This window comes from Anomalospiza imberbis, chromosome 14, assembly GCF_031753505.1.
Source record: "Anomalospiza imberbis isolate Cuckoo-Finch-1a 21T00152 chromosome 14, ASM3175350v1, whole genome shotgun sequence".
Classification (NCBI taxonomy): Eukaryota; Metazoa; Chordata; class Aves; order Passeriformes; family Viduidae; genus Anomalospiza; species Anomalospiza imberbis.
In genome coordinates, this window is record NC_089694.1 from 18011254 (window position 1) to 18028341 (window position 17088).

The 17088-nt window shown below is 44.4% G+C and overlaps 1 protein-coding gene across 4 annotated transcripts in view; it reads left to right on the forward strand.

Annotated features, from left to right (window-relative positions):
- DCX (doublecortin) overlaps nt 1–13151 on the forward strand; it is an 81644-nt gene extending 68493 nt beyond the window's left edge. For 3 of the 4 annotated variants that reach the window (XM_068205215.1, XM_068205214.1, XM_068205216.1), the window contains 3 exons: nt 943–1080; nt 7910–8004; nt 10342–13151. In XM_068205215.1, the coding sequence (XP_068061316.1) occupies nt 943–1080; nt 7910–8004; nt 10342–10398 (290 nt within the window). In that variant the 3' untranslated portion in view covers nt 10399–13151. The remainder of the gene's footprint in view (nt 1–942; nt 1081–7909; nt 8005–10341) is intronic. The other variant, XM_068205217.1, reaches the window with a different exon arrangement.
- The last annotated feature ends 3937 nt before the right edge of the window (nt 13152–17088 follow it).

Sequence of the window (17088 nt, forward strand, 5' to 3'; positions counted from 1 at the left end):
AGCTGTTGGAGAAGATGAGGTGGAACCAGCTAACATTTGACAAAAAGGAAATCCCTTTTTTATTGCCTTCTTTTTAACTGGGTTAAGTTAATAACTTGAGGGGTGGAAAGTTCTTTTTCTGTTAGCGCTCAATGTAAATAAAGCCTTGTTCTGAAGATCAGGCATGCCTGAAATCCTGGACACGTGGAGGTTTGTTAGCATTTCAGTTCCCCTCTGCAGGACTCTGTAGATCATGTTTACATTTTCCACTCTTCCTGGCCTATTTATTTTTTAGGAAAGCACAGTTGGGGTCCTCATCTGCTCACGTCTTCCAGTACATAAATCTGCTGGGCTTGTTTATACAAACCTTGCTGAAAGGGTCGAGTGGCCAGGACAGAGGATGTGCTTTGTAAAACCATTTTGTCTCCTTTGCTTTGTGCATCTGAAAAGTTGCAGCTTGTTGAGGACAGAAGAGGCTGGTTCCAGCTGGGTGAAAGCCTCCTGGGGCAGCTGCCCCATCTGCCACTTGGAGACTTTATTTACAGCACACCATAAGCTGTTTGCTGGCTTTCTGCACCTGCAGAAAGGGCACTCATCATTCCTGGTACTGGGTTACAGCAAATTAACTGGATTTTCTTGGCCCGAGTGTTCCCTCAGTCAGTGTTGGCCATTTTCATTGTGCTCATGAGAGCCCAGGGAAGGGGAAGGCCAGAAAATATTTGGTAGGACACAGGTAGGAGCCAGCCCGACACTCACAGAGTCTCAGCACCTCCTCTAGAGGAGCAGAGCTGTTCTCTTTGCCCTGCCCTTGAAGTGACTCCTTGGAGAACAAGGGATGATATCAGCGTTTCCCTTGCCCTTGGTATTTCCTGCATCTCTTTGGGGACCAGGCACTGAGCTGCCATGGCTGTTTCACACCAGGGAGCAGCAGGGCCATAACCAGGTGGGTTTGTGTTTCCCCAGAGTGCCGGGTGATGAAGGGGAGCCCAGCAGGTGCCACGGGCAGCAAATCCTCCCCCACTCCTCAGAAGAGCTCGGCCAAGAGCCCCGCGCCCATGCGCCGCAGCAAGTCCCCGGCCGATTCAGGTAACCACCAAGATGGTGAGTGATTGTTTCTTGGTGTCTGGCTTTCACTGTGCTCGAGGGAAAGGCACAAACTCCCTGTGTTTGCAAGGAAACTCGGGTGTCTTTTGGAAACAAGAAGCTACAGGGGTGCTTAATGAAGATTGGGAAGGAATCTCCTGGTTGGTGAAGCGCGGCTGTGGCTTGAGGTTGTTCCAGCCACAGTCTCACAGCTTCCTTCCCCAGAAATACCTTAAAAGAAGTTTCTCTTCCCCAGGCAGGAAATCAAGGCCCACAGTGCTCCCAGATGATCCCTGCAGATACAGAGTGATTTAGGGTAACCTCCTGTGCAAAGCAAATGGTGATTATTGCACAGGTCAGGAGTGGCTCCTCGCAATCACTGTTTAAAAGAGACCAGTGACCTTGCAATTGCAGAACTGCTGATGGGTTTATTGATGTGACACTGAGACACTCATTCAGTAATGGAAGAGAGGGAAAATGGGAATCTTAATTTGCTGCAGCAGCTTGCACCATTTGAAATGCCTCCCTCCTCCTTCAGTAGCACCTGGGTTGGCAGCACATGTGGAGAGCTGCAGGGCTGTCAGTCCAAGGCTGGGCTGCATATTGCAGTAATTCTGGTAATTGATAGTTTTTAGAGTCATGGAGAGTTTCTGGGGTTATGATTGATCTCTCACCTGCCTGCCTGTTCTATTCCAAAAGAGAACCAGACATTGTCTCTCACTAAAATGGCCAAATCATCATTAAACATATCAGAATTCCAGGAGAGCTTCACAGCTTGAGTTCAGGTGTCCCACAGCATCCACACGGGTGATGTAAACCAGAAATTCCTTTTCACCATCATGCTAACATGCTGGATATTGCATGGCAACATCACACAACAGCTGACCATCAGTAGAAGTGGGATTATAAGACAGAAAATTCTCTTGGCAGCAGTCAGAAGGATTTCCCCCAGGAAGCAGTTCATTTGTTTAGGGTGTGTGGGTGTTCTTCAGCTACCTAAAGAGACAGTGTGGAATTGGTTGGCAAATGCCAAGACTCTGTATTTTTTTAAAAATTATTTCTCTCTAAGTGATTTTGGATTCATAAAGTTTTTCTTCAAGATTCCATTGTTGGCTACTCTCAAACTCAGGCTTGCCATAATTTAACCACTTTCACAATCCCAAATGCCTGCTGAAGCTGTGTAGGCACATTGAAGGCACGATGGGAAACGTGATGTTGATTTACAAAAACCCAGAAGTAACACTCAGTGATGAGGGAGGCAGCTCATGCATGAGCAGCTTCAAACCTTCTCCACAAGCATCAGGTGCTGATTCCCACCAGAACCAGAGTTTACTGCATGAGCATAGAGTTTAATATGAAATGGCAATTACTGTGTGCCTGATTTTAACTGACTGAGCGACTCCAGGCCCGGGATGGTGACTCATCTGATGAGCTTTAATGAACACACTTAGCAGAGCTTTTCAGGGGGAGATTAAAACAACCAGAAAGGCTGAACAATAACCAGTTCCTGGAGTTAAAGTCAGTAATGAAGAGCAAATCAGGTTTCTTTAATCTGTCCAGACAAGAGTATTTCGTGCTTTCCTGTAATTTCAATAAAGGAAAAAATGCCACTTGTCCTCCTTAATGAGAATAAAAAAGACTGAACTCTTTTAGTACTGAAAAATAGAAGACTCTTGTTTTCTCAGGACAGAGAGAAAAAAAATACCATTTTGTATTCTTGTATTGAATTGGTAATAAATTACGTGGATTTACACATCTTTTAAGAATCAATATTTACATTTAGATGAGATTTGCAGTTATCACATTCAAAAAGCAAAGAAAGCTGAATGAAGTCTGATTAATAAAAGATGATCTGGCCTATTTTTCCCCCCAGAATCTCACCCATTTAATGCGTGAAACTATTTTAAAGCAGTTTTACTTCAAATATATGCAATATTTCTGCTGTGTGTTTGCTCTCCTACGCACTTGTACCTTTTGTCTTTGTTGTCTTTCACTCTGCTGTGGCTGTCATGCCCAAACTCACGAGTGTTTCCTTGGTTTTGTGTTGTTTCTGTTCTTTCCAGTTCTTTTCTGTGTAGTTTCTGTATCCTTTTTTTCCCACCAAGGCCGTTGTGACATATCTGGGCACTGATGTCTGTGCAGGTTTGGAGGGAAATCTTTGGGTGAGAGGAATCTGAGCCCACCTCACAGTGATGTGTCAGGGCCTCACTCTGAAAAGCTCAATCCCTTTAGGCAGCCAGAGCCCTTCAGCTCCCAGGATATCCAAAAAAAGTGAGGTGGCAAATCCACAGAAGCAATTTAAACATTGTTTTCTTGGCACAGTGCTTTTCTCTTACCATGCAGTTGTTTAAATGAATGAATGAAAGTTAAATTAATGAATGCAGAACAAAGAAGTGGCTCCTTGCTCTAAGGAGATGGGAACTCACCCCAATCCTTGTATTCCCAAGGGAAATCCTTTTTCCCTTCCCTCACTAACACCCAACCCATATCTGTACTTCCTAAGCAATGGCAGTGGAATTCTGGCAAAATTGGAGTTATAAAGCTTCTATGTATTTCTAACCTCAATTTTTATTCCTAGGGAGTCAGGTTTGCTAAAAGACACAGCTTAGGGCAGTGAAATCCATACTAAACCACACCTGCAGGGCACCAGCCAATTCCTTCTCCTAACATGGCAGAGGAAAGCTGGGCATAAGGAGAGAAGCCTCTGTGCTTGTGCTCTGATCCATGAGATTTAAATGGAGTAGGGTCAGCATGAAGTTTGGCAAAATTTCTTTAACAGACTGCTCCAATAAGGAGTCAGGCTAAGCAAAAGCCAGAGCTAAATCTCAGGGGAGAAATACAGGAGAGAAAATAATGATGTCATTTGCCATTCTTTCTTTGTTATAAAAACTTGAATTTATCTTACACTAACTGACATGCCCAACAAGGGTTCAGTTGTATAAAACATATGCTGTGATGGGAGAGCTTATGATTATTAAAACCTGCACAGAGTCACAGGTACCTGAACTGAAATTTGAAAATGTCTTTGCCATGATTTGGCTTGGGGAAATGTGAGCAGGGCTCTGAGGCTGCTGCAGGACCTTAATGTCTTAGTCCACTAATGGACAGAGGGACAAAAGCACATTCAGCAGGCAGCAGCAATTAGCAGACAGACCCAGAGTGTCTGTCTGTCCTGGCTGCAGGGCTGCTCCCAGGGGTCATTACGGATGAGCCTGTCCAAAGGCAGCAGATGTCTGGGGAATGCCATGATGCCTCAGGTTTTAGCTTTTCTATTTTTCAGATTCTGTGCTGCTATAGTGTGAGCTTCATATTATGGGATGGTGAGCTCTCTTCACAGAGCAGGGAGACAAAACAATTCCTGCTCCAGCTGGGGACCAAGGACAACTGATCCAAATCTCAGGTCCAAGAGCACAAACAACGTGGGCTGAAGAGAGAAAAACAATCAGGATGGGACTGCATGGGCTGGAGCTGGAGTGGGACAATGAACTCCAATGTGCCAATGGAGCAGAGCTGATCACAGTGAGAGCCCCCGGGAGCGCTCGTGCATTTTGGGACCATTTGGGTTCATCTTGGGTGGAGCCCTGGCTGGGCTCTTGTGCTGCCCAAGGTGGATCCATGGAGGAGATCCTTTTAATAAATCCCCGCTTTATTCTTTAATTCCATCCAGCCTCTGCTCTAGGTCAGCCTTCTCAAGGCATCAGCCACATGGGACAGAGCAGCTTGTCCCCTGCTTGTCCCCTGCTTGTCCTGCCCACTGCCAGCCGACAGGACACACCCAGGAGAGATCCCCTCACCAAACATAGGGGGAAAAGGGAGCCAGCACTGCAGAGCTGAGTGCCTGGAAGTTTGGAGGTGCCTGAGCAAAGGATGCCTGTGCAATCTGAGTTCTTCCATTCCTGAGGGTTTATTTTTCTGTCCTGAAGGGCAGGATGGCTCGTGCTCTCTGAACAAGCTGCTGTCTCTACATTTGCGTCCTGCTGTCCTTGTTCTGCTTGTTCCCTTTCTTTATTTTCTTGGTGGCACTTCAAACCCTGACCTGGAGACAAAACTATCCATGTATTTCATGGTCCTTCCTCTCACTCTTGTGGTGTGCAGGCTCCTCAGACTGGGATCTCGTTTGCAGAATCCTGGGAACTCCAGTTAAGCACAGATTATTAACCTTATTTAACAAATCAGTAGAAATAGATAACTTCACACATTTTGAGCACTCACTGTGAGCCTTGGGTCCCGCTTTTTCCATTTCTGTTTGTGGACAGAAATGTGAATTCAGAAGATGGATCTCACTAACCTCATTTGCAGCTCTTGGTGCTTATCACCACTGGGAATTCGGATCCAGAGCCCGGGCCACCCCAGCAGACCTAAGCAACACTCAGGGAACAGCTCCATGTGAGAAACCTGCCTAAAAAGGGCCTCAGAAAAGGCTGAAGAGGGACTTTTGACAAGGGCATAGAGTGATAGAACAAGGGGAGAATGGATTTAAGCTAAAGGAAGGCAGTTTTATATATTAACAAGAAATTCTTTGCTGTGGGGGTGCTGAGGCCCTGGCACATGGTGCCAGAGCAGCTGTGGCTGCCCCTGGATCCCTGGAAGTGCCCAAGGACAGGGTGGATGGGGCTTGGAGCACCCTGGGGTGCTGAGCTGGAATGGGATGAGCTTTAAGATCCCTTCCAACCCAAACCATTCTGCGATTCTAAAATACCTGTGGGGGAAGCAGACAGAGAATTCAGTTTACCTGGATCTCTCATCTCAAACATGACAGGAATATTCTCCATCCTCCCTCTCAAGTGCTGGACAAGCCTGATTTCTCTCCTGAGTACAAACTGCCTCATGCACAGGGGGAGGTGAGGATCCTGTGGAAAAAGGTGCATGTGCTCCTGCAACTAAAGGATATAACATATGCACTTTAAGGTAAATTGATGTTGCAGAGCAAATACAATGCCATGAATAAGCCATAATGCACAAAGAGTAAAATGGTGAAAAAAGCCCAAGGAATCAAAATGAAAGCTGGTTCTAAAGAACAGTTCCCAATAGCTGAGTGTAGGTGAGATCCTGAGCTACCCTAAATCATCAGCAGATTTTAGTGGAGCGGCAGTGTTTTGCACCACCTGGGACATGCTCTTTGCCTCCTGTTATTTTCTTGCATTTCAGTTCAAATGAAATGCAGGCAAGTTTGCTTATGAACTCTATTCTTCATTAGCAGGCAGAGAAAATTAAACTGGGCTTCTTCATTGTTGCTCCTGCTGCAAAATTCTGCTGTAATTGTAATGATATCCATCCGTCTTGTTCCATTTCTGATTTGGATGTCACATCTGGTTTTTTGTTGATGCTCATAAAATATTTACATGCCTGCTGTAGCACTTAAAACTCTCATTGTATTAGGGAATTTCTGTCCTGCCCTGCAGCAATTACATCCATTTTGCTGCACACTGGCTCTGCTGTTGTTCCAGTCTTGTTTGTGGAAAGGAAATTGGGGTTTCTTGCAGAGTTGTTAGGTGGCATTCTTCAGCTTAGGAAGATTGGTGACAATTGGAGAGAAAGAGTAATTTTAGAAATTAGAAATGGATTCTGGCTAATGGAGATCATATCAGTCCTCTTGTTCCCCACATTTTCTTTAATAGGAAACACAAATTCACTCCGTGAAATAAAACATAAAAGAGATCCAAGTTCTTTTTTACTGAATTGCCTTCATTATTTGGCATACAGTTAGAGAACTCTACGTTTTTTCCCACCAGCCTGGAGGGCAGCTCATTTTGTAGAGTGGCACAGCTCAGTGCAGGGACCAGCAGGAAACAGCTCCTGCCTTTCCAGAACAGGTTTTTTCCCCCTATCAATAAAGAATGGTTTGAATGAGATAGAGAGGTGAAGCGTCACTCTGTTCCCCAATTATCTATAAATTATTATTTCTACCACCTTTAAAAAATATCCATTTCCTCAGTGAGGTGCATTTGTAACAGGAGAAAAGCTGTGTGTGATGAATAACCCCCTCTTCCAGCAGAGGGGGAAGTGCATGGAAGTGATGGATGTGAAGGCAGAGGAGCCACATCACCATGAATTTGTTTCTTTAAGGTGCTGGCAGCTCCTCCTTTGTCCCGGGGCTTTGAGCACATGTTTCTGTTCACACCTGTTTGACCTCTGCCTTTGCTGCAAACCTGAGCTACCCCCGTGCCTCACAAGGAGGTAGCAGAGAAGAGGAGTGAGGCTTTCTTAGGCATTAAAGCAAGAGCTCTGCTGGTTTTGCTCTTAGAAATACAACATTCAAACATTTTACTTTACGATACTTTATACACTTCTTCAGTCTCCTCCAGACACTCAAGTACTTGATGAATTCTAAGTTACTGATTTGTAGATTCAGCTGTTACAATTGAAAGTACAATTCCATCAGGCTCTTTGGTCACTTAATCCCACCCACAGCTAACTACAGCCAGGGCATTCCAGGCTGCTGTTTGTCTAATTTTTAATGTGTATAATTGACATCTGACATTGTTTGGGTAGGATTCAGGATATCTTCAGCCTCTGGTTTCCAGTCATGCCCTTAAACAGTTTGAGAACACAAAAATTGTCTTTCTGTTTTTCTGGTGATATGTGCCTTGGATCGACTTGGTGAATATTTGTTGTGTGAAATATTGCTCCCTCAATTTATTTTGTATCTCACTGTATTTTGCAGTCACCCTGAGCAGCTGAAATCCTTGAGTTATGTTTATAGCTATGCTGTCCACTTGGTTTTTTTCCTCCTGCCTAATATGAATAAACCATGGTGTTAAATGTTTGGAGACCTTCCATCTCCCCAAAGGAGAAAAATCTTCCCCTTGCTTGCCTGATTTCCAGCTTGTGTCTTGTTTTCTGCCAGCCAACGGGACCTCCAGCAGCCAGCTGTCCACACCCAAATCCAAGCAGTCCCCGATCTCCACGCCCACCAGCCCAGGAAGCCTCCGTAAGCACAAGGTATTATGTTTCTTATACCTTACTACACCTCTTTCTGCCTCAGCCCCTCAGCTTTGGGTGACGCTGAAGTCATGGTTATATCCTCTGGAAGAATAACAGCTCCTGATGTTCAAATAGGGGAGTTTGGCCCTTTACCTGTAAAAGCTGTCCTTTTGGGCAAGGTGGTGAGCAAAGCACTGGCCTGACTCCTCACCTGGAGTTGTTAATGTGTGCTGGAGACCATCCAGAGGGATCAGAGGAGACAACTTACCCATGAGCTTGTACCACTGTTTGAAAAAATCACTGATGGATGTGGTTTCATGTCAACCCTCCTGGCCTGAAAAGCCTCAAGTGTTGGCAAATCAGGCCCATTAAAGAGCAGAAGCAACACAAATGCTACTGGAGCTCTGAGACATCACTTTAATGATGCTCCTCAAGAATTTATTTTTTTTTAATTATTTAGGGCCATGCTCTGTTTTACAGGAAGCGGGTGATTCTTACAGCTGGCATGGTAATTGTGTTGTGGAACAGGCCAACAGGTAGCACAGCATCCTGGCAGAGATCAGGAAACCTCTGCTGGCTCATGGATAATTCATGTATTGATTTATTTAAAAGGTACAGCAGCTGTCACAGCTTTTTCAGTTCCTGTTATTCAGGGCCACTCTGTGCTGAGTTCTGACTTTCATTTCTGTGGCCTTTGCATTTCTGGGATAGCCACAATGCTGCTTCCAACAGTTTTCACTTGATATGGGTATTTGAGCTTGGACACAAATGTAGGTGTGAGAGGAAGTCAGGGGGGTTTCTCTTTAGCAAACAGAATGTACCTCTCAGCCCGACTTTGAAAGCATTGACTCCAAGTTTTTGAAGAGTAATTAAAAAATTCTAGTGGTTTTTCAGTCAATGTGGAACCCACTGTGGGCCAAGTTGCAGGGGTTGAACTTATTCTGTTTAACAAAGGCATAGCTGAATCCAAATGAAAACTGTGTTTTCCTCGGGACCTCACTCTGTTCTCAGCTGCTCAGTCTAAGTTTGAGAAAAACACCAAATTTAACACAATGTGTCCAGATTTATTATTAATTTATAATTGAGGACAGAATCTGGCCCATGGTCTCAGTTCATCAGTTGAGCAGAAGTAATGCTGCAAATTGCATCCTTTGCTTCAGCATCAGGGACTCAAAACATTTTCTAAACTTTCCATCTCATTGAGAACTTTGGAGGTGAGGATTTGTTTCTCAGTCAAGACAAGTAAAATCACCTTTTTAATGTTTTATGTATGTTTGCAGCTGGCTGATTCATCACCTTTCCAGTGCAGCCCTGAGACCATTTGTAATAGATGGCGACTGCTGAGGGCAAAGCCAACCCAACTATGATTTTCTCCATTAAGTTAAGCCAATCAGCAAACACAAATGCAGTATTTTAGGTTACCAGAATATTCATGCATCATTGTCTTATCTCCCAGGAGCAATTTCCTGCTTACAATGAAATCACTTTTCTCCCCTTAAAGCTCAAGTGATAAATGCTTAGGTTGAGTTCACCACAAAATCCTATTTTACCTCTTCTTCTATCAAGATTTCTGTGAATTTTCTTCCTGAATAGTTGGGTTTTTCTTCATTTTGCTCACAGTTATTACCTGTGTGTGGGTCAGAGTTCAAAAAGGTCCCAGGAGAGCTTTAGCTCTTGAGATGGCTCCTGTACCTTGTCCCACACTGGACTTTAAACAAGTGGAATAAAATGGTTACCCCAGAAAGGGACATTGGAAAAGCTTTACATTGAGCATTTGATCCGAATGATAAACTTGGGATTATTTTATTAACCTTTCCAACTGATTAGAAGTTACTTAAAATAAAGAATACACCATGGAACATGTGATTTTCCTGGATATTTGTCCTGAGGGCAGCTGTCAAACCAAGATAAGACTCTTTATTTTGGACTCAGATTTAAAGAGATGTGTTTAAGGCACAGTGCTGCTCTTTCATGTATGTGCTGGAATGGCCAAATTGATCCAGAACAATAAAAAGCACTTCTGAAACTTATCCCTGAACAGTCATCAGGAGCAGAGATGCATTTGCTGGAATGGCCACATTGATCCAGAACAATAAAAAAACACTTCTGAAACTTATCCCTGAACAGTCATCAGGAGCAGAGATGCTCTTGCTCCTCTGTGCAAGGAGCCTGCCTTGATTTTAGCCTGGAACTCCCTGGATTCTGGTGAGCCTAGCCCAGCCACCAGCACATCCCACCCTCCGCAATGTGAATTTTAGCCTCTGAGCTGCCCAGAGCCACTCGGCTGCTTCCCTTTGCGTGGCCAAGGGTGGGAGCTGATGGTGAGGGTTAACATTTTCTCCTTTCTCCCTACAGGACTTGTACCTGCCTCTGTCTTTGGATGACTCGGATTCCCTCGGAGACTCCATGTAGAGCGGAATGTCCACACTGCATTTGGGATACAGCAAAGTTCCTCTGCCACAACAAGCAGATCGGTGACTGGTGCTTTCAAGTCAAAGGACACACGGTTAAATGTCATTTTTGTTCTGTGATTTCTCCTCTCTGTGCCACAAACCAACACCTGCCAGTCTATAGAGATAGAGGGATACCATTCTTCTGAGTTACAGGGGTGCAAAATGGGCATTGTGAGAAGTTTGGGGCCGGCGTGCCAACGATTCTGTGCATTTCCCATTTTCTTCTGTTGTTTCTTCTGCTGCTGCAACCATGTGGTTTTCCTAGTGTCAGTGAAGTAGTTCCCCTGGAGGTGTGCAAATGGACCCCTTGCTGAGCAGTTTGCAAGCTGGAGCAGGGCAGATGATGTTCTCCACCTGGGCAAACTGCCAGCCTCTGCCAGCTCACCTGCTCCTCATTCACAGCCCCAGTTTTGGCACCTGCATTCTAAAGAGTCTTGGTTTTATTGTGGAGGGCAGGCATGGAATTTCTAGTTTGATGTTTAATATGCCAGCAGATGCTTGGATGAGATTAGGAATGATTGTGTCAGATGCTAAGTAAGGTTAGGACAATAATTCAAATTATTCAAATATTGTTTGGGATTGGTTTTTTTTTTTAATAATTAAGCAAAAACCCATAAATCAGCTGAGTCATCTGGAGCAGAACACCTTCCACATGCAATGCTGCTAGCTGGTAACAAATATTTATACCTCCCCTATGGTATCTCTCTATCTCTCTCTTTGTAACAGTAATGCCTTGTGAACAGCCAACACTGAAAACACTGTGAGAATTTGTTTTCAGGTTTGACACCCTATAGGTCACTTTTTATAGCAAAAAAATCAATACACTTTTTATAAAGGAAAACCTTGTATCTGTGTTTTGGGAGTAAGGATTCAAGCTCCTTCTTTTTTATAAAAGCTGGTAATTTTCTTTTGTTTAAAAAACACATTCAGAAAAAAAAAGTACAAAAAAAACCAACCACAACTGCAGAACAATAATAACAGCAACTCAGTTTAGAAATCTTATCATCACTGCCAAAACAGACACGTGTAGGGGGGGAAAAATGGTCATTCAAAATATTGAATGTTTTGATAATTTTTGTAATGTATTTGGTTTTTTACACTTCAGTATTCCTAACTATGGCCAGATTCTCTACTTATATAACAAATGAAGTTTTGTGGTGTTCTAAAAACCTGTATTTTAAGAAACTCTTCTATCTGAGAAAAACAAACTCGCTGTATTTAGAGAAAGCTTTTGCTTTTATTAATCGGTAATGCCTCCTCCAGAATGCAAAGTTCATCTCCTCACGCAGGGCTGGTGGGTTTTACTGCGCCAAAGCTTCATCCTAGGCCAGCTGCCATTGCCTCCCTCCCTCATGGAATAAGCTTCGATGAAACTGATTCTTGCAGAACTTTACCTAAATGAAATCTGTGCAATCAAGTCTTTCTTTGTTGCTCTATTTGCTTTTTTCTTCTTTTTCCCAACATAGACACCTACTCCCTGTTGCCTTGCAACCCCTTGTGATTGGGATGGATTTTATCCTTGTGATGCTTGATGCTCCATGAATGCTGGGCTGTTCCCAAAGCCACTCCACATTTTGTTTGCTTGCATTGCTGGGATGAAACAATCTGTGCAGGCTGCATCTTTTGAGGCTCGTGTGATCACACTTACAATGCAACTTTTAAAAAGAGATTTATCAGAGAGAGGCCAGGATTGGGAATTGTCAAGGGGTCAGAGTTATCACACACCAAATTTGCACCCAGTAGGCTTAGTGCATGATCATTTACACCCAGAGTTTTGCACAAGAAACCATTTGCTCTCACTGATAGCTTCATTTGATTGAATAACTCTCTGACTGCACTAGGCTAAATGGTCATTTTAAATACTGTAAATAGAATCCTGGGGTTAGTTCACATGCCAAGGGCTCGTTGAGGGTTTGTGAGGGGAAGGATGGTGCTGTGGACAAAGCTTGGGTGCAGCAGTCAGCACACCTCCAAGCCCTTGGCATTGCTGAATTTCGTGTCTGAATGGGAGCAGGTCTCTGAGTAACCCTGTGCCTCAATCTGTCTGTCTGTCCCTGCAGGGACAGCTCTGTTCTACCTCACTGGGGGTTGTGAGGCCAAATGTTGGTTAACATTTGTCAAGTGCTTTCAGATCCTCTAACAGAAGGTGCTGAAATATTCTGGGTGCAGATTTGGTTATGGGTGCTAATTTTTGGCTGTTAAATCCTGTGAGTGCTACTGTAGACACTGGTCATGAGCAAAAAGGACTTTTTTAAACATAAGGACGTCAAAGGCCTTGGTTATGCTAATAACAATATTATTCATCAGAGCTTTTGTCTTAGGGAAAGCTTTAGTGGGACAGATAACTTGACATGCTTTTACCCTCTCCCCTGTTCTGCTGGTGGAAATCTCAGAGTCCCTCCCTGAGTCTCTGCCTCTCCAGGGACCCTGAGCAGTAGCCATGGATGGACTGGAACTGCAGTCCAGGGTGCTGTCACACAGTGACAGAGGCCATTCCTGTCACAGTCAGGGTGAGCCTGTCCTGCCACCTTTCCTCAGATAAACCAGGAGACCAGCCATGCAGACCCACCCAGGTTCTCGTGCTGCTCAGTGCAGGACACTCACCACAGATCCACCAGGAAACCCAAATTTCGGCTGCTCTCTGCAGCCTGAGCTGCTGGAGCTGCTGGTGGGAGGAAAGGAAGCTGGGAGATGCTCTCAGCCAGCGTCTGTGAGTGCAGTTTGTGTAAGAGAAAGCAGGATCCCAAGGGAGGAATGATCCTTTGTTTGGATGGCTGTTGAGAAGGGGCTCCTTTCCTTCCTGCCAAAAGCTCTGTTTGGTTATTTGGAGATGCTTTTCCTGGGGGAGCATTACTGAGGAATCACTGAGCTCTTCCTCCTGAGCTGCACCTGGTGACACATCTCAAACCTGATCCTGCCAGCTCTCCCTTGGGAATGCAGCTTTGTTTGCATGAGGATCATCCTGTGGTGGGGCTGAGCCCAGCAATTCCTTCAGGGAATTAGGGGGACCTTGAAAAGGCCTAAAAGAATTAAAATTAATTATTCAGTGGGGAAAATAGCCATTCAAGCCAGCAGAAGCCACAAAGAAAACAGGGTATGAGGTCAGACTCCCAAGTTTTAAGAAGCAATTTTCTAGAAATGCCTGGGCAGTAGAAGTCAGTGAGCATTTCAGCTGTAGCATAGAGTGAAGTCTGTATTTAATGCCAATATTGCATGAATTCTTGTACAGAAATGCATGTGGAATGTTACATACATTCAAAACTAGTTATCTTTGGCTTTATAGGATCCCTCATCTAGATTTGAATACAAAGAGAAACAGTGCACAGGCATCAGACCTTAGTTACTTAGACAGAAGGACAGCCCTGATTCAGGAAATAACTTAAAAGCTTAAATTTTAACATGTGCTTTACTCCTGTTGACTTTTCACGAGATTAAGCTTGGATTTGGTCAGAAGACTTTCCTGAACTGCTGTGAATTAGTAATTACTTCCAATTTACTATAGCAATTCCAGACCCTGAGAGATCCTGGAGCAGATGATAGTAATTCCACTATATACTCCAGAGTTCACCTTTCATATATTTTTTTTTACATTTACAGGCACATAAAGCTCCACATGATATGAGGATTTGCCATATTAATTCTGCCATAAAAACCCTGTCTAATTTGCCTCATGAGGCTGCCTTTAGTGCTTTCAGAGACTAATTGAATCACTGAGACTACATTGTTTTAAAACAATACAGTATTTAAAAACAAATTGGAGAAACTCTTAAAGTAGCAAGGCTTTGTTTCTTTGAAATCTGCCTTTATTCAGAATAATTTAGTAAATTTGCATAGTAAGATCCCTGTCACAGTCATTAGGAAGGAATAGTACAGACAGAAGGGTTTAGCATTTTTGCACTCAGGTGATGGTCTTGACTGTAGAAGATGAGAGCAATGCAGCAAAACCTGCAGCCTTGGGATTTTTATCACTTGTGCAGCATTTATAATCCTGAAGTTTCTGGTTTAAAGCCCCATCTGGTATATGATTTGGAGCTAGTTCAGTTCCACCAGCTAAATATCTTGAAGTGATTTGGAAAGAGTTTGATAATGGGATTTTGCTTTGTGGTGGGAGTTGGAAGCAGCTTTTCCTTACCACTGTCTGTGTTTCCAGTATCTGCACATTATTTACTGTCTTCTCAGGAGCTAGAAACTCTAATTGTGTTATTTCCATAGACAGTAGAAGAATCCTGCTTAGAAAACAACTTCTACATCTCACCCTCAGCTAACACCCATCTAGGCATACAAAAAACCACACACTTGGTCGAGCTGCTATTTCTCTCTCATTTGCTTGTTCAGTACTTCTGAAGGGGAAAAAAGGAGGTAGAACCAAAACTTGTGGCAAACAGCAAAGCAGTGTTACACCCAGGCATTTCCAATGGGAAGCCAGGGCATTAAAGTGTTAGTTTTTCCTTATCCAGATGGATAACATTTTCTAGGATGCCTTGTCTTTGCTTTTTCATGCCTTTGAGGTCAGTGCTGCTCTTCCTGCTGCTTCCCAGCACACCCTGTGGGAGTGCTCTGGGATTCCAGGCTGAATCCCTACCCAGACACTGTTCCAGGGACAGCCATCCCTGGAAGTGACATCTTCTCTGCAGGGGCCCAGTGTGGATTTTGCAGCCTGAGCCTTCCCCAGTGTGCTGAGAGCACTGGAGTGATTTTGTTGCTGACCTCTGTGGTGCCCCACAGCCATGCAAAGCAACCAAGGGTTCTCTTCCACTCTTGTAGAGGCAGAATCATTCTTAGAGAAAGGGATAAAAAATAGCCAAGTAAAGTAGATATAAAATTAGTCTAGAAAGTGTCTCCTCAAGCTAAGACAATCCATAACCAGAGAAAAGCTCTGTAGAGGTGTATTTGCCACGCGCCAGGTGCTGATCACAACCACGACAGAACAAAACAGTTCTTTTCCCACGTGGTGACTTAGGCTCCAGGTCAGTTTTCTGGTTGCTGATGGAAGCAGGCTGGGACAGTCTTTGGGACTGGTGAGGTTCTTTGTAGAAGCAAATGGATGGCATGAGAGGAGGATCTTTTTTTCTGTGTATCTAGAGTCAGGACGAGTGCTTTACACAGGATACCTGGAAGGGATCCAGCTGAACCCCACTTTGGTGTGATGAGAGCAGGAAGGTGAAGACTTTAAGTGCCTTCTAACATCCCTTGGGCTTCAGAAGCAGGACTGTGCATGTGCCCAGCAAGGCCTAGGGTTCAACGGCCTTGACCAAAGGAGACAGGGCACACTTTATTTCTCGAGGTATTTAGCCCATCTCCTGAAAATTGCTGTCTAGAGAACCACAGAATTCTTCTGGCTGATGCCTCTGTCCCATCTGCATGAATCTGAGCCTCTCCACAGTATCTCAGGAAATGTTAAAGCTGAGTCTTGTGTCTCACAGCTGCTCCTCACTGTGGGGTGAACAGGGCTGGGTTCTGCTGCAGTAGTTGTTGATTCTGCTGTTCAGATGTTCTTCATCCTCCGCCTCTGCTCCTGGCTCGTGAGCTGGTTTCTCCTGGTGCCTGCAGTGAAAAGCTGGGAGCAGCAATGTGTAGACCCCTCTTTGCTTTGTTTTGTTTCCTCTGGAACAGTTCTAGTCAGTGATGACTGGAGGTCTGAGGCCAAGCTGACAAACCCACATTTTAACAGGGAGAGGGGAGATTTTCAGGGTTTTTAAGTAGGTGGGTGGAAAGGCTTTTTCCAGCAATGCCATTGCACAGCTGCTCTGACAGGATCCCAGCTGCAGGGCCTCATGTGAGTACTACACCTGCAGAGGAAAATGTGGAGTTTTGGGGTCACAGACCACTGTCCATCCCTTGGGACACTGCTTAGAGAAGGTTAAATACACCAACACCTATTTTTGGCCAACAGATGAGCTTCTGAGCACATGAGAATCAAACCTAGTGTATTCAGCAGTGGGGTTTCAGAGCCATTGGGGTTTCAGAGCTGTTGGGGTGTGACACAACTCTGGACAGATCACTTCTCCTCGTGCCATGGTGTCCCAGTGCACAGAGGGCTGGTCCCAATACTTCCCTCCACCTGTAGGGTGATTTGAGGTAAGCTGACACAAAGAGCTTGATTTTAAAATGTATTCATTGCTCAGCAACTCTGAACACGTTACAGAAACAAACTGGCAAGCCTCTCACAGAATTCTGGCTCTCTCAAAACTATGCTGAAAAAATGCTGCAGTATTTCAGTCATGGGGAAAGACAGACACCTCATTTTTAGTTCCCCATCGAAACCATGGGGGAACCAGCAACATCCCTGGGAGGAAGGAGATACCGTCATCCAGCAGCCCATTTCTCTCCTGCCTGAATACAGCCCTCACTGCCCCTCTTTTTTTTATTAGAGGTACGTGCACATATCAGGGGCAATTCATGCTAGTAATCAAAATAAGGGCCTTGTGTTTACAAACAGTGAGTAAGTCTAATTATTTCAGCGGCTTACTACCAAGAAAACAGTGGGCCAGGTGTTGAAAACCTTCTTGTTTAGAAAGTTTTGTGGCCAGATGTCTACATGGGAGAGAGCAGTGTCCTTGCTTAGTGCACCTGAACTCACCTCTTGTGACTCTTGCTCTTTATCTCCCTGAACTCAGGACTCTGGAGCCAGTTTGGAGGTTCCCTAGGT